Source organism: Silene latifolia, chromosome 1, assembly GCF_048544455.1.
Source record: "Silene latifolia isolate original U9 population chromosome 1, ASM4854445v1, whole genome shotgun sequence".
NCBI lineage: Eukaryota > Viridiplantae > Streptophyta > Magnoliopsida > Caryophyllales > Caryophyllaceae > Silene > Silene latifolia.
In genome coordinates, this window is record NC_133526.1 from 11,400,531 (window position 1) to 11,419,730 (window position 19,200).

Consider the following 19,200-nt stretch of genomic DNA (forward strand, 5'->3'; position numbering starts at 1 on the left):
TCACTGATCCCTCTTCTTTAAATTTAATTTTCTTATGTTGATTGATTCATGTATAGATGAAGTTTTAGTTACGACGGTCCTTATAGTAATTTCAGATCGGAAATGTTGGTCTGGGAATTAATATATCTACCTGAAATGCACTGCATAATTATAATCACAAACCAAATACTTTGTTGGGTTGTTTTTCTAGGGATCAATTCTAGTGCATGTGGATTGTGGTGTGTTCAGTATATAAGCGTTTCAGAATACTACTGTCTCTGTACTCCGTAATTTTTAACTAAAAATCTCGAATAAATATGAAAAAGGAAAACATATCTCAACGGTTTATCGTTTAATGATTTAGGGTAAACCTATCTACATACCTAAGATCACCTCAAACGGTCTTAAATTCGACGAGAAAAATTACTTGGCTAGAATGATCTAAAGTTAGCCAAAAAAATGATAGGCTAATCTAAAAACCAAAGGTTGATTATGCATCTGTATAAATATTAAATAGCCCTGTAATGCTTTGATCAAGGCAAACAAGTATAAATAGCTCTGTTAACGACTCCCCGGCTATGAATCCGTCTAATTCAAAATTTTACGATCCAAATCCTATGTTCCTCGGACTCTTCAATATTACCTCTCGTATCATATCAAATACTCGACACTTGGACATGAATACGACCCTCGGTAAAAACATGTATTTTTTTTTAATAAAATAGACGAATTTGACCCATGCGAGTCCAAGCAACATAAATAAATGCACACAGCCTTACCTTTGTAATCTAAAACTTTGATCAAGCCTTGAAGCCAGGACCGTCTTCCACTAATTTAGTGGGAGACATAATAGGGAAAAAAGAAATTCGGTGGGTCCCTCACCCCCATCATGTGAGAGGTCTCTCAATAACGTTATTGAGAGACCGTCTCTCTGGAGTTTTTGTGGTAAGACAAAGATGGACCCAAAGTATTTTGAGTGTGACCACAAAGTAGAGATAATAATAACTCAAAGTGGCAAACACAATAGCTGTCTGTGTAAGAAGAATGAGCACATCATCAACAACCAGTGGCTCACATTTTATACTGGTCCATGGTGCAGCTCATGGAGCCTGGTGCTGGTATCGTATTCGGTGCCTCCTTGAATGTACAGGCCACAAGGTGACCTGCCCGGACCTTCGTGGTTCAGGCATTGACACAACTGATCCAACCACCATCACAACCTTTGACGAGTACAATCAGCCACTTGACGATATACTGTCAGCCTTACCTGAGGACGAAAAGGTCATTTTGGTTGGTCATAGTGCCGGCGGCGTTAGCCTGACTGCAGCTATCCATAACTACCCTCATAAACTCCTTGCCGCAGTGTTTGTGGGAGCTGCTATGTACAGAAATGGGTTCGACATTCCGCAGTCTGTTGAAACAAATGTAAGCTCTACTTCTTCTACTTGCTAATATTTTGTAAAATATTACACCCTTTATTTCAATCATTCATTTACCTTTGCGAGACCGTCTTGCTCAGAGATTTATTTGGACATGAAATTGTGTAGATGATGGCGGACTTGTCGAATTATGAGGACAAATCTTTAATTCAGGGGGAAGGTCAAGCAGAGACTTTATACCAATTGAGTCCCTTAGAGGTATGTATGCATTATTCCCTGTTTATTATTTGGACTTGATTATTATCACTTGTTAGGTGAAACTTGCAGCTTATTTCACTTAGCAAAACAATGAATAACTTCTCATAAAGTAATGTTGTTTGACATGAAGTTTTACGGAGTTTTTTTTTTTTTTTTAGAAGGCATAAACCCAGAGATCTATAGCGAGTAGAGTTTGACACAGTTACAAAGACATAGAAAAAATAACACAACAAAGAATAAAAAGCAGCACAGAGAACAACAACACGTATTTTTTTTTTTTTTTTTTTTTTTTTTTTTTTGGCAGCTGTAAATAAAGATATACCTAACTAGGCTTATACAGATGGCATTTGACTCATTTGGTCAAATGCTCTTATTTTAGGAATACCTCCATAAACAAAAACAACAAAGTAGCTACATCCGCTAACATACGAGTGTTGATGGCGTACGACTATCTGCACACAACGATTATCTTCAACATCCCCATCATCCATGAAGGGGCAGCTAGAGCGGGCCAAATGGTCGATCATACCTTTACTCATCTTAACAGACAAAGCTTCGGAGAAATACCTGCAACAAGACACAAAAATGTGTCTTGGAGATTCATCCCCTTGGCTATGAAAAAGGGCATCTGAAGACCAACGAGAAGCTTGAACCATCAAGAAAACATAAAGTGCACTTACGTCACTAGGACGTAGAAGGAAAAGGCGGAAAGCAGACCAAAATCTGTCTCCAAAGGAGCAGAAACTCCTGCACTTTAGATGACAATCCCAATAGACAAGAAACGCGTAGCCTAGAAAGCGAGAAAGTATGTAACCAACGATAAAGTAAGCAACTTGAAAAGACCCCTACCCAAAACCATCTCAACAAGCCAGAAAGAGATGGACACAACACCAGCCGGATGCAAAATTACATTTGTTGTTATTGACTCCCTAATAAGATGACAATCTATTCCCCGAAAGGCTAAGGGACAGGACACCCTCAACCAAAGGAAGGTTATTATTTGAATAAATAAAAGACAAAGACATTGTTTAAACATTAGAAAAAAGGAAGACCACCGCAACCGGCACAACCACCAGCACCACCAGACCGAAACTTACCCTACCAGTCCCAACAACGACAATGCAACCCTCAGAGTCAGACCTTACTCCAACCGAAAACGGGCGGAGACAACCGTGACTTCACCAAAACGCAGCAGCCCAAACCAAAGACACCCATCTTACCAAACGAAACCTCCCAGGACCACCGCCATACATGCAACAAGACCAAAACAAGAGCTACCAAGACCGACACAACAGACAGAAACAAGAACGAAAACATAACCCAACGAAGCCATACCAACCGACAACAAAAACGAAAGGATCCGACCCAGGGATGGGGGGAATGGGGGGATCACCCCTGGGTTAAAACAGACCGACCACAACCTAAACCAAAGGACATTGATCCGACCCAGGGATGGGGGGAATGGGGGGATCACCCCTGGGTTAAAACAGACCGGCCACAACGTAAACCAAAAGACAAAAACCAGGTGTGGGGGGAATGGGGGGATCACACCTGAGAAGCATGCAACAAAGACGGTGACAGGACAAGGATCCGGAGGGACAGGTCGGCAAAACGACAAACGCAACCCAAATAATCATCCGGGTCCCCAGAAAACAAAACTGCTGCGAGCCTGCCCTGAGCGTACCATCCGATTTTCGATGGAAACCAGAGCAAGGGCCACGGTTGATCCGCTCAAAAAGCCGACAAGGGAGGGCGATCTAACCGGAGGAGCAAAAACCGAGGGACGAAAAGAGATGAATCGCCGGAAATAGGCCATAGGGAGGACCCATCTCCGGCGATCAGGTAGAGGAAGAAGGGTTGGTGATGTGGGGAAGGCGATGGCGGCGGAGCACTAGGTTGATTTTTAGGGTTTTTTTAGAGAGGAAATGTTAGAGAGAGAGTGGGCGTTATGTTAGAGAGAGATTATTTTTCAAAATTTCAAATTACGTAGAACTGATCACATTATTAACAACACGTATTCAAACACCAAGAAGAAGGGTCGTTCTTTGCGCTATCCTTTTCTCTTTCCATGATCTCATTGTTTTCCAATTATTTAACCAATTTTCTAAGGTGTAGGGTAGATTTTTCTTCCATGATTTGCACCATGACCCAAGAGTCAGAAACACTTTATCTAATTTACACGGCGAGTTAGCTGTCTTGTTCTCGAAAATAGCTTCATTTCCAATTCCCAAATACGAGTCGTTATAGCAATGAAGAATGCTTCCCAAAGTCGTCTTTCAAACCCAACAAAATGATAGTCATACCATACCAGAAAGGCATCGTCAATCTCCAAGGAGCAAATCCATGTCGTATCCCAAGCATCACAAATACATGAAGTTGTACAGAGTTAAAGATTGAACGATTATGAAATTTAGGATTGGCTAAAAACTCAACTTATACTTTACATTTTCTTTTTCCCTTCTCTAAGGGAAATTTACAAACATAAAAGATCAATTGAATTAGAGAGATAAATTTAAATGTTTATATCGACATAACTACCCGGTTCATATTTGATCTATATAAATAAATTCGAAACACTTACTATGATGTACGTCCCAAACTCAAACCCGACTTAACTAAGTCCATTTGATAATTTGAATAACCATTTAAATGTTAAACGGCAACTTATCTTATCTTATATATATATATATATAAAACTGGGTTGGGAAGCTGTGGATGCGCCACGTGTCATATTAAGCCTTAATTACAACCATTAATGACAAATTAATATTTAATTACAGACATTAATGTAGCATACATATTAACATCAACACCAATTTAATAAAGTTATTTATTTGATTAAATTAAATAAGTTATATGGTTACTTTTAAAACTATTTTGAGAAAATTTACGAAAATAAGTTTATTAAATTTATCGTAAAAAATGCTTTTATATGAGTATAATTTTCATAATAGTTATTAAAATATTAAATTCAATGAATGTATACTCCCTGTATAAATAAATACTCCATTTTTACATATATGTTTCTCCCATTATCTTTTTGGAGCGAGGTTAAAGTTTTAGAAATTTGACCATGTACAAATTATAAGCTATATTATTTTATGATATATATGATTTTTGCATAATTATAATTGTTATAAAAAAATCTTTCATAAAAAATTATTCTCAATCGATAATCTTATCTTATAAATCTATATATAAAGTTGGATTGAAAAACGGTAGAATCGACATGTGGTAATTTTTTTTTTTATAAGCCATATTGTAAATGTATTATTCTCAAATCTAAATTTTCAAGACACATACGTAGTATAATTTACGGATACATACAGTTGTATATTTGCAAGACATATATTCAAAATAAAAGCAAACATCAAGTTCAACGGGTAGACTATGAATATTTAGTTTGCAAGACATATGATTCCAATACAATTCTTCCACACATTCCATTATGAATTTCAAAGCATTGAAAAGGTCTTAAATTTCAGAGCATTGAAAAAGGTCATATTAATCACGGCTATTTGAATTGTACAAATTCAATGTTCATTATTCAACACCTCCTTAATGGATGCATCTAGACCTGTCAAACGGGTCGGGCGGGTCGGGTCCCGGGTCGGGTCATACGGGTCGGGTCAGAATACGGGTCGGGTCAAATACGGGTCGGGTCAGATACGGGTCGGGTCATACGGGTCACGGGTCGGGTTAGGGTCAGAATACGGGTCAAGAAATAATTTTTAACGCCTTTTTTAAACAATTTTTTTAATTTAAAAAATATATTTTTAAAAATGAAAATATGTTTAAAATTATTATTTTAGTCATATTCATCATATACAATAATTATATTGATATAATTATTAAAATAAAGTTTTTTTAATAATTATTTTATTATTAAATATTATAAAAGTTATATAAAATTGACTTTTTAGTTGAATTTTTAATTTTAAGTAATAAAAAAATAATTTTTTAACTATATTTTCAAATATAATATATAAATAATAATATTTTTAATAAAATTCATGATTTTCCCTTGACCCAACGGGTCGACCCGTTCGGGTCGGGTCTCGACCCTAAAATAACGGGTCATTTCGGGTTCGGGTCAAACGGGTCGCGGGTCGAAAAAACCGGGTTTGTAACCCTAAGAAAACGGGTCGGGTCGGGTCAGGTTTTCGGGTCGGGTCGAGTTTTGACAGGTCTAGATGCATCATATAAATATAGGATCTTTCTCTTACAACTTCACTACACTTTTTATTTATTCTTGATACTTTTACAAATTCGCAACACAAATTGAGAGAGTAAAAGGAGTACGGAGTAATTAAGCTTCTCCAAATCTATATTTACAATAGTTATAACTTTGTTCGAAGTTGTGCTTTCACTTTTCAAAGAAGCGCTTGGCTTGAAACTCGAAAGTTCGACCGATAAAGATGCTGGATAGTTCATAGCTTAATCATTTTATTGTGTGATGTTAAGTTTAAATGAGTTGAAACATTCGGAGTTTTTATTTGCAAATCCTTAATTAGGCCAAGAAATCGGATTTGCTACCAGCAAAAGTGCTTCAAACAAGTGTTTGCCTTATGATGAGATCATCCAAGGGATCAAATAGATACAGTGTATTTACTAAGTAAATATTTTCTTTATTTTTTCAATTGTCGGCATAACTTATAGCGGTACTTGGAGATCAAAAGATCGAAAACCAGAAAACGGATTGGTAATTATTTTTATTTTCAAAGAACATTTTTTAAATTATCAAATGTAAAAATAGGTGAAGTGAGAAATCACCTAAAAGAAAGAAATATGGAAAGCTTAAATATAAAGTTTGTTTGGCTTAGAGGTAGAAATATAAGTTCTGAAGTTTTATATAGTGGTCAATAAGTATGGATAAAAAGTTTACTACGTAGTACCAAAAGAACAAACATAAATAAGCTTAAAACATCTCCAGTATTAACACTAAAACTTGCACATGATGGCATTAGTACAATTTTATTGAAAAAGAAACGAGCCTTACTTTGATAGCCGATAAAAATTTGACGAACATCATAATTTAAGTACAAAATACTCCTTTTGTTTCGGTTATTTGTTTATCCTTACTTTTGGTACCGAGAAGGGAGAAACAAGGGGGCTGTTTGTATGATTATTATTGGATGATAAGTGAAAAATAATGAACATGAAAGATTAAATTACCCATTAAAAACATGCATAATATAAAAAAGATGAACAAATTACAAATGAATGAAATATAAGAAATAGATTAGGTAAACAAATGACAGGAATAAAGCGAGTAGCTCACTATTTTGAAATAAGTAAACTTAAGTATATTTATTAGTTAGATAAGTACTTTGTGTAAAATTAAAATGTCACTTTGGGCCACAATTAAAGTTAAAATAGCCATAAAAAAACAAAAAAGAATACGAAATAGTGTTCTCACAATATCTTGGCGAGAGAACGTCTCTCCTAATTTTTTTTGGTGTTAAATAACAAAGAGTATTAAACATATAGAGTATTTATACTTTGATTGCGATAAAAAAAATGGAGCCTATTTATGTTCTGGTAATGTAAATCTATTTTAAATAAAACTTGGAAATGCGTGGAATGATGCTAACATTACATATTCTTTTTGGTTCTAATAAGTAGTAGATAAACACTTTATATACTCTGTGGTCCGTACCAAATTTTGTTGTATACAACTATACCTGCCTCGATTTAGTCAATAATTACATGGATGAATAGACAATAGTTTTTCAATACAAAATATTTGAATGCAGGTATTTAGTGACACAAATAATACAAAAAATTAGTTTAAATATTAATTTGTAATTGTCCTAAATTGTACTCTGCAAAATTTAGGAGATTTTTAGATTACTTGAATAGACATGTTAATAATATTGCATTTAAAAAAATAATTATTTAAATATTAGTGACATATATATGTAACATATATACGTAACATATACAAACTTATCGTGCGTAGCACGGGATTCTACCTAGTATAATTATAATTATAATAATTATATGTATGAATTGTGAAGGATCGGGCGCTAGCCGCAATGCTAATTCGACCATTTCCGTCAAAGGCTATAAGAAGCGCAAGGTTTCCGGCAGGGAAGGAGACAGATAAGGTGACACGTGTCTACATCAGGACCTTACATGATCGATATTACTCACAAGAAGCACAAGATGATATGATCCAAAAATGGCCACCATCTGATGTGTATGAGATTGATAGTGATCACTTCGCTATGTTTTCCAACCCTTATGAGTTCTTTGGCTTGCTTCTTAAAGTTGCCAATAAATTTGGATGCAACTAATTAACAACTGCTCAGTTTTTTTAATCACTCAATTAATGATCGAGTAATGATGTACTCCTTAATAATGTAGCAAGTCTTATGTAATATGGTTTTACAATAAAACATTGTAAAATCATATAATAAATGCTTTGACGCTCTTGTTATGGAAAAATAGTGGTTGTAGAAGTTATTTTAATGGCGTTATTTAGATAAAATATCATTTGGCTTTATAATAATACTTGTATAAAACGGTTTTATAAAAAAAAATAAAAAAAATTATTGAAAAAGCGAGGTTTTGAGAAATGAAAAAAATGAAAACTGCACCACTGGATTCATCATGAAATTTGTTGTCATAAGAGTGTCATATAAACAATAAGAGAATGGAGTTTGAGAATTGTATTTGCAGTGATTGAATCCACATGATTTCAGAGGTAGCATTAGCAACCGCGCGGAATTCAGCTTCGGTGGTGGAGAGAGCTACTACCTTTTGCTTCCGAGACGCCCACGCAATTGGGTTTTTACCCAAATAGACTAAGTATCCTGTTGTTGAGACATAGTTATCTTTATCCCCGGCCCAATCAGCATCGCTGAAAGCATGCAACTGGAGAGGATTGTGACGATGTAATTGTAACCCAAGATGTAATGTGCCATGAAGATACCTAAGTAACCTTTTGAGAGCCAACCAGTGACTGTCGCGAGGTTGCTGCATAAACTGAGCAAGACGATTGACCGAGTAGGATATATCCGGTCGAGTGAGAGAGAGGTACTGCAAGGTACCAATGGTGGAGCGGTAAGCCGTGGGGTCACACGGCGGACTGCTGTGTTCGTGTGTAAGAAGTGGGTGAGATAACATAGGAGTTGAAGAAGGCTTACTGTCAAGCATGCTGTGTTTTTGGAGTAAATCATAAATATATTTAGTTTGGGAGAAATAAGAGAGATTACCAAGATCTTTTAATGAAAACTGAGAAGCAAACGTTGTTAAAAAAATGGTGAGAAAACCGTGAGACGGGCCAATAACAAGAATGTCATCGACATAGACAAGCACATATAAAATATGTTTTGATTTTGTGTAAATAAATAGTGATGGATCGGCTAATGAAACACGAAAACCAGAAGACACAAGAAACGATTTTAACTCAGTGTACCAAGCCCGAGGGGCTTGTTTGAGGCCATATAAAGCTTTGTTGAGGCGACAAACGTGTGTGGGTCGTTTGTCGTCAACAAAACCAGGTGGTTGAGTAACGAAAACAGTCTCGTGAAGTGAACCTTGTAAAAATGCGTTATTAATGTCCAATTGACGAAGTGACCATCCATAACTAAGAGCAAGAGATAGCATGTGACACCCTCATTCATTGCGGAAAAATAAACACGTAATTCTAGAATAAAACTGCATGGATATGTTTGTAATAGGTTCATTTGGGTAAAAACCTATAAATTTTAAAACCTGAACCTGTTATAAAAATATCCAAACGGGAAGGTGTCAAACATGCAAGGTCTAAAATAAATCTCATAAATAAAACATCGCTAAAGTCGCGAAACAAAGTTATACAACCCAATTATGAAAAAGGGAGACATATGTCCCTCAAAAGTACATGTCATAAAAAGTGTTTAAGGGTCACAATAAGATAAAGCCAATCTAGATCCCAAGGTTACTTTGCTCGCTAGCTCGTCCATGTACCCCATATATGCATCACCTACCTGTCAATCGCATTTTATACAAATACGAAAGCCACAGTCAGTGGGGAGTAACTCCGAGTTCTCCCAGCCACGAAATGTCATAATTAATATAACATGTAAACATAAGAGTATGAATATGAATAACACATAGCCTTAGCATATAAATGCTAGACAATCGTGCTTATTATGTGAACAACAATATAACAACACATAGTCATAGCATGTGAATACTAGACCGACTCATACTACACTATCATGTGAATCACATAACATCCAGGAATCCAAACTCTATCAACCATAGCCGGCTTGCATCTCACCTTCTATGATTCATAGAATCATCAAACAAGAAAGGACAATATATCTAGAGTGTGGGAAATAATCTGTATACTTCCCTTAATTTAGAAGGATTATAACGATTTAATAAAGATGATCAAAGGTCATAAAATAAAATACATAAACAAAGGTAAAAGATTCAGAAATAACCTTTGGTCCTAGCAAATATGGCCTAAGAACAATATCAAAATTGGTATTCGCCTATTGATTGCACCCAAGACGATCTGAGATATGCCCTTTAATTATGCTAGAAATCAATCTAAAATTTTCTGTAAAATTTAATTGTCTTTGTGTTCTTGTGATGAGAAAGAGGAGGCAAGGTCAAGAAAAAGCATCGGCTTGCATCTCACCTTCTATGATTCATAGAATCATCAAACAAGAAAGGACAATATATCTAGAGTGTGGGAAATAATCTGTATACTTCCCTTAATTTAGAAGGATTATAACGATTTAATAAAGATGATCAAAGGTCATAAAATAAAATACATAAACAAAGGTAAAAGATTCAGAAATAACCTTTGGTCCTAGCAAATATGGCCTAAGAACAATATCAAAATTGATATTCGCCTATCAGTTGCACCCAAGACGATCTGAGATATGCCCTTTAATTATGCTAGAAATCAATCTAAAATTTTCTGTAAAATTTAATTGTCTTTGTGTTCTTGTGATGAGAAAGAGGAGGCAAGGTCAAGAAAAAGCATTAGGGTAGAAATAATTCTCTACCTTTCTTTTTATACAGACCAAAAATATATAAAGTGTGTTAAATTGTCATCTAGTGAGAATCGAACCCATGAGCTCTTGGCTTGTGTACCCTCACTATTACCACTATGACACATTCAACTTGTTGATATTAAATACAACTGATTATATTTAACTACGAATTAACAGATTAATTCGTCCAAACTAACCTTATATATATTTAATTTAAATATAACTTATTATATTTAATTTACGAATTGACAGTTAATCCGTCTCACCTTAATATTATTTAATTTTTATTAAATAATTATCTCATCAACACATTGACTAACTTTTTAGTCATTTTGGGCATCAATGTAATTATATTTCTATAACCACATTTCTCAAACACGTCCTATAGGTGTGACCTTTACGGACCAGTTGATCACCGCCATCTGTATGATAATAACGTCAAACTTTCTAGCAAGCCAACTGTTATTAGGTAAACGTTAATCAACTAATTAAATATACGAAGTATACCCTTGTGAACCTTTAAGAGATTTACAAATGTTATCACACTAATTTGTGGAGGACACCAGCTCCAACAAACTCCCACTTGTCCTCACAAGTGTATGTGCGATAACCGATTCTCATATCCTATAAAATTTCTCCCACTCAATGTAAAACAATTTGCAAATCCGAATTCACAAAGGTCGTATTTTACAAGCGATCAATATCAAGAGTGGTTTCCCCGACTAGAGAGTAACTTAACTGATAAACGAATCATCATTCGAGCATGGCCATGCATTTCAGTTACAACTCCTCGAGTGGCCCCGAGAAATAACTATACTCCGAAGGGTTGGATATTTTCCTCAACTCGAATCCTGCCAGGCGTAAGCACGATATGAAATGACCCGAAAAAATCTACTTAGCCCCGATTCACGGTAGACCGTGAGAAAGAAACCAAAGTCACCCAAAAACTGCCTTAATCTCAAGAGACAGTCGATAGTCAAAAGAATCGACTCTAGGAACACAATGGATGTCCTATCCACGACCTGGCACCTAATGTTATTTAAACATTTAGGACTCCATTACGTTGGCACAAAAAGTTGTCCTACGAGGTATCGTCATAATCTCGCATCTGTGATCGATCAGTCAACCGTTTGACTTATGGCTCGTTGAACCCACCATCAATCGACTGCACAATATAATAGCCGGAGTTATCGGCTCACATTGGCGATTACGGACCAAAACAAATATAATGTAATTGATTCACTTTGTATGCGTTCAATGTTGTCGATACAATCCACATGAAAAACAAAATATTATATATATAAAACGATGAAGTTATAAATAATATATGAAAAAGATAATGTATCAAATCCATAATCAAGTACTACAACTCAGGAACATGTTTAATTCTCATGGAATTAACATGCCCTACATGCTTATCATAATTCAACGGTTTGGTGAGAGGATCCGCGATGTTATCATCCGTCGCAATCTTGTCAATCACTATCTTTTCTTGCTCCACGTAATCACGGATCAGGTGAGCTTTCCGAAGTACATGTCTAGATTTGTTGCTAGACTTTGGCTCCTAAGCCTGGAAGATGGCACCTCTATTGTCACAATAGATGGTGATCGGGTCATTCGAACTAGGAACTACAGAAAGTCCTTGTAAGAATTGACGCATCCATATCGCTTCCTTTCCCCTCCGAAGCGGCATAGTACTCGGATTCGATGTAGAATCTGCTACAACACTCTGTTTGGAACTCTTGAGTGACCGCACACCATTAAGAGTGAAGACGAACCCGGACCGAGATTTTGAATCATCTCGATCCGTTTGGAAGCTAGCATCTGCATGTTAGGTTCTTGCGTAGCTTAGTATCGCCTCCATAAGTCAATACCCAATCCTTAGTCCTCCGTAGGTACTTGAGGATATTTTTGATCGCTATCCGATGTGTTTCACCGGAGTCTTTTGGTACCGACTCGTCATACTCAATGCATATGCCACGTCTGGACGTGTGCATATCATGGCATACATGATCGATCCTATTGCGGATGCATAAGGAACACGACTCATGCGCTCTATCCCTTCAAAGGCGTCGTGGGTGATCCGAGACTTGCTCAACTGCATCCCGATCGTCATAGGAAGGTTCCCCTTCTTGGAGTTGGTCATGCTGAACCTCTCAAGAACCTTATCCAAATAAGACTCCTGACTAAGTGATAACGTCCATCGTGATCTATCTCGGTAGATATGGATTCCCAAAATACGTTGTGCCTCACCCAGATCTTTCATCTGGAAATGGTTCTTCAACCATTCTTTAACCGAAGATAGGAGAGAAATGTCATTCCCAATTAAGAGTATGTCATCGACATACAATATCAAGAATACAATCTTGCTCCCACTCGACTTGATATATAAGCATGGTTCTTCGACCGATTGAGTGAAACCATACTCTTTTATCACTTGGTCGAAACGATGATTCCAACTCCGAGAAGCTTGCTTAAGTCCATAAATGGAACGCTTAAGCTTTCATACTTTCTTAGGATGCTTAGGATCTATGAAACCTTCGGGTTGCACCATGTAAAACTCTTCCTCCAAATAACCGTTTAAGAAGGCGGTTTTCACATCCATTTGCCAAATTTCATAGTCATAAAATGCAGCAATCGCTAAGATTATCCGAATGGAACGTAGCATGACTACAGGTGCAAAAATCTCATCATAATGCAATCTTTGCACTTGAGTGAAACCTTTTGCCACAAGTCGTGCCTTATAGATATCCGGTTTAACGCGTCTACGTAACGCTTTATTTTGTAAAGCCATTTGCCTTTACCGAGAGTTTTTACCTTATGAGGTAAATCAACTAGATCTCATACGTTATTCTCATACATAGAGTCCATCTCGGATTGCATGGCTTCAAGCCATAGCTTTGAGTCGGAACAGGTCATAGCACCTTTATAGGTAGCGGGTTCATTACTCTCTAGGAGTAAAACGTCATTCTCCTCGACCATACCAATGTATCTCGTCCCAGGAGGATGAGAGACTCTACCCGACCTCCTAGGTTCCTCTCGGAATATTAACCGTATCATCGGTTGGAGGTACAGACTTCCTCCATCTCGTTTGCTCGGTTGTTGGTTCTGGAATCTCCGATAGATCGAAGGTTCTATTACTCGACTTGTTCTCGAGAAATTCTTTCTCTAAGAACGTCGCACTAGCCGCAACAAAAACTTGATGTTCGGTAGGCGAATAGAAGTAATGACCAAATGTTCCTTTTGGATAACCTATAAAGTATGTCTTGACCGATCGCGGGCCGAGCTTATCCTCGTGTCTCCACTTGACATAAGCCTCGCAGCCCCAAACCCGAATAAAGGACAAGTTAGGTACCGTTCCTTCCACATTTCATATGGAGTCTTGTCGATGACTTTAGACGGACTTCGGTTAAGTATAAGAGCAGCTAACAAAAGAGCATAACCCCATAATGAATCGGGCACTACGGTGTGACTCATCATGGATCGAACCATATCAAGTAAGGTTCGATTTCTCCGTTCGGACACACCATTCAATTGAGGTGTTCCAGTGGAGTTAAGCGCAAAACGATTCCACGATCTTTCGGTGTTGATCAAACTCATTTGAAAGATACTCGCCACCCCGATCCGAACGGAGTGCTTTAATCTTTCTACCCGATTGGTTTTGTACCCTATTCCGGTATTCCTTGAATTTCTCAAAGGACTCACTTTTATGCTTCATTAAGTAGACATATCCGTATCTACTCAAATCGTCCGTGAAAGTGATAAAATATCTATAGCCATCTCTAGCGGTAATTGACATAGGTCCACATACGTTCGTATGTATGAGTCCTAATAGGTCACTAGCGCGCATTCCAACATCTTTGAAGGAAATTCGAGTCATCTTGCCAATGAGACATGATTCACACGTGCCATATGCAGAAAATCCGAATGAGGGAATACTCCCATTATCGACGAGTTTCTTTACGCGTTTCTCATTTATGTGTCCCATTCGACAATGCCATAGATAGGTTTGATCTTTGTCACCAACCTTTAATTTCTTATTATTCATGTGTAATATTTCCGTGGTTTGATCTAAGATGTAAATTCCATTCATGGAAACTGCTTTGCCATAAATCATTTCATTAAAAGAGAAAATACAACTATTATCCTTTATTGAAAATGTAAAACCGTCTTTAGCAAGTACGGAAACAAAAATAATATTCTTAGATAAACTGGGTACATAGTAACAGTTATTTAAAGATAACTCAAAACCACTAGGGAGTTGGATTACATATGTTCCTTCGAGGCGAAAGAAGAACTCGTGCTCCATTCCCGACTAGCAGTCCACATCACCTTTTTCGAGAGGTATGATGTTCTTTAGGCCTAAATGATTACACAATAAGAACCACAACCAGGATCTAGTACCCAAGTTCCGAAACTTGCATGGTTAATCTCAATCATATGAATATAAGATGACATACCAACAGGAACGACGCGGCCTGCCTTGATGTCCTCACGGTAGACGGGACAGTTCCTCCTCCAATGTCCAGTCTTGTGACAATGGTGGCACTCTATGTCACCGCCCTTGCTCTTTGTCTTGCCCTGTGAGCCACTAGTCTCACCAGGCGCACTCTTACCGTTTCCTGGCTTCTTGAACTTTGGCTTACCTACAGCTAGGTCGCCATGAGCCTTGCCCTTACCTTTACCTTTATTGTAAATCGTGAGAACATCCTGCTTCATGCTCCCACTCAATTTCATATCCTTCTCGCATGCGAGAAGGGAGTGTAGCTCATGAGGACTCTTTTTCAAGTCATTCATATAGTAGTTCGCCCTGAAAAGGGCAAAACCATCGTGAAGAAAATGAAGCATTCGGTCAATGACAATGCTCTCACTGATTTTACAATTCAGTGACTCCAGCTTTTCGATATTCTCAATCATGTGAAGAATGTGTGGGCTAACCGGTTAGCCCTTCTGGAGTTTCGCATCAAAGAAGCGACATGTATGCTCATATGTAACGATTCTCGGTGTCTTTGAGAACTCGTTAGTGAGCGTGGTGAAAATCTTGTTTGCACCTTGGGCAATGAAGCGTCTCTGCAAATTGGTTTCCATTGCAAAGATGAGTACGTTCTTTATCGCACCCGCTTCCATAACGAAGTCACTATAATCGAATGACTCGTCGGCTCCTGCATTTGGGCCTGGGTTGACCGGTATTGGCTCGATTAAATACCCGAGCTTACCATCGCGATGGCGGCATTCCGTAGTGCCGCCTCCCGATCCAAAATTGGACCCATCATTCTTCAGTCGAGTGGACTGATTCATTTGGTCCATAAATATTTTTAGCCAGGACGAACGATCTAGTGTGGCACTAGGCATTGGGATTGCGTTATTTCCAGCCATTTGTTGTAACAGTATTATCGATAATAAACGTGTTCTACACTGCGAAAGAAGAATAAAATAATAAGCATGTGCATCGTTTTTATTTTAAGTCTAATGAACTAATGTCATAACGCGAAGACTCAAAAACATTTATACAATTGACCTCCCTCAAGAATTATATAAATGACCCCAAGACTCAATTCTCTGTAAATTGATAAGCTAACCTTTTAGCTAATTCTACCGTTAGAATTCTTGGTCGATAAATTTCTGTAAATTCTATCTATAGTCCATCATAATCACGAGAAACTCTTCGGACTATGACGTTGAGGTAAACTAAGTCAACACAACTACTTACCCAACGTAGAAGGGGTCATATTAGGCCTATCGACGAAGAAGGGATTCATAGATGTTTGCCCTTATAAAGACTAATCTCAATTTCCGTTTTAGAGGAAGATCCCATCAACTTTATTTTAATTCATTTTAAGTGAACTATAATCTAGCATGCGAGAATGATTAAACTAAGGTGATGGCTTAAAGATCTTGACATCTCGCATGTCTATGAAAACTAACATACAACTATATGAGTCAATTTTCATGCATTTTAGTAGTAGGTGGTTTGGTTTTAGGCGGAATATGATGCAATTACTAACATGTGAATGAAAAGCAATAAGAATAAAAAAAACGTAAAAACAGTAAAAGTCCTAGTGTGGCCTATCCTATCAAAATGAACAATAAATACAAGTTTGGAATCCATCCTTGGACCCGAGAAGCTTGTCTTGATGTTCCATCTTGATCCATGTAGTGGGAGTGAGCTTCAATCTTCATCTTTAGTCTTCTTTGAAATTACAATAAATAAAAATTACATAATTGACCTATTAATTACATTCTAATTTCAAAAACCCAAAACTAAAATAAAGGAGATTCGAGATCTCATAATTACATAAAAATCATGTTTCCTTCATTACGAAAACATAATTTGACTAAGGCCACACTAAGTATTACAAATTACAACCGATTGCAAAATTAAATACGTAAATAAAAATCATTCATTCGATTCATTCAACATAATTAAAAGCATCAACTAAAATAAATTAAACATACATAATACAATACATTAATTATGTTGATTAATTTATCCAAACCACCTATTTAAATTAAATTAAGTGACAATTTCGCAATTAAATCACATTAATTTCATTCTCCATCCATATTAAACTTGTAATATGAATTCTATCCGCCAAAATTTTAAACCGCTTTAAAATAACTCGGTATCTTTAAATTGTGAACCGATTCACAATAACTAATTGGCCAAAAAAAAAAAAAAAAAAACCAATTAAAATTGGTTCGGCTGGAAAAATAAACAATTTTTTTTTTTTTTTTTTTTTTTTTTTTTTTTTTTAACAGCTACTTCACGGCTGATAATAAAAAAACAGCCCCTTCCCTTTTTTTTTATATATTCGGCAATTAAGAAAGGAAGAAAAAAAACTTTCCATAATTTTTCTTTTCGAAAAAAAACTTTCCTTCTTTTCTTTTTCAGATTCGGTAAAAAAAATAACCTAAAATCAGTTTTTTTTTTCACGGCAACCAAAAAAAATGAGCCGTCAAAATTTTTTCCTTTTGCGGCATTAAGCCCTAAAACAAAATTGATGAAGAACAAAGTTTACAGTTGCTAATAGAACATGGTTTAGCAAATGGATTAACAAGCATGATTAATCTTATATGCTAAAACTTTATAGCAAAAACAAGTTCTTGTATCAATGACATGATGATACTATATTTATTCTAACTTAATCTGCATTAAATCAAAATTCGCCAATTCTTCATATGATAATTTTAACCAATTAAAACAATGATATGATCAAAAGAAATTGGATATAAATCATCAAACAAAAGGAAAAAAAAAACACAAAAAAAAACAGGCCGAAAAAAAAAAAAATCTCGGCCAAAAAAAAATTTAACCGAAAAAAAACGAACCCTAATTTATTTACTCGAAAATTAGGTTATAGTTTACATACAATTTTATGAAAATCATCAAAATTAAAATCGTGGCCTAGTGCTCTGATACCACTTGTGGGAAATAATCTGTATACTTCCCTTAATTTAGAAGGATTATAACGATTTAATAAAGATGATCAAAGGTCATAAAATAAAATACATAAACAAAGGTAAAAGATTCAGAAATAACCTTTGGTCCTAGCAAATATGGCCTAAGAACAATATCAAAATTGATATTCGCCTATCAGTTGCACCCAAGACGATCTGAGATATGCCCTTTGATTATGCTAGAAATCAATCTAAAATTTTCTGTAAAATTTAATTGTCTTTGTGTTCTTGTGATGAGAAAGAGAAGGCAAGGTCAAGAAAAAACATTAGGGTAGAAATAATTCTCTACCTTTCTCTTTATACAGACCAAAACTTGGAGTCAATTAGGAAAAGGAAAACTTTCCCTAATTTCCTTAGCATATAGATGCTAGACAATCGTGCTTATTATGTGAACAACAATATAACAACACATAGTCCTAGCATATGAATACTAGACCGACTCATACTACACTATCATGTGAATCACATAACATCCAGGAATCCAAACTCTATCAACCATAGCCGGCTTGCATCTCACCTTCTATGATTCATAGAATCATCAAACAAGAAAGGACAATATATCTAGAGACAGGCATAAGTTCCTAGTACAGTCAATAGTCACTCTGTAACTCGAGTCTATACCACGAGATAAGGTAAACACCCTAGTCCCTAAACCTGCGCAGACCTAGCGACATGCGGAAAATACCGCATCCAAGACCCATGATCACACACATGAGTACCCCTAAGGAGTCCACCAAAGGGTTGGCTAGTACTTAAGCTGACCACATACTTCTAAGAGTACGTCAGGAGGGCATGCCCTAACTTGGATATAAACCCACCAAGCTAAGACACAAAGGCTATTAAGCCGCAAACATACACTCGTCAAAGACTATAATGGCCTATCTATGACGAAGGCCGAAATACTCACCTAGGACCTAGTCCCAGCTTGAATACTTTAGCCCGCACCACACAAGACAAGTAGGACACCCAATTAACCATAAGAGGGGCAAAGAGTCCAAACTTGCACACACAAATGATCATACACACCCTAGCATATGAAAGGCTACGCAAGAGCATATTCAGCTGACAATCCAACAATATCTCCAATATCAATAATAATCCAAATTCCAGCTAACCAACAGTACCAT

At 36.5% G+C, this 19,200-nt stretch overlaps 1 protein-coding gene across 1 annotated transcript; it reads left to right on the forward strand.

Moving 5' to 3' along the window:
* Window positions 1-958: 958 nt before the first annotated feature.
* Window positions 959-8,084, forward strand: LOC141598666 (methylesterase 17-like). Its single transcript, XM_074418383.1, has 3 exons — window positions 959-1,404; window positions 1,527-1,616; window positions 7,637-8,084. Exons 1-3 carry the CDS (start codon window positions 1,024-1,026, stop codon window positions 7,913-7,915), a joined length of 750 nt encoding a protein of 249 aa, XP_074274484.1. The 5' UTR covers window positions 959-1,023; the 3' UTR covers window positions 7,916-8,084.
* Window positions 8,085-19,200: the final 11,116 nt, after the last annotated feature.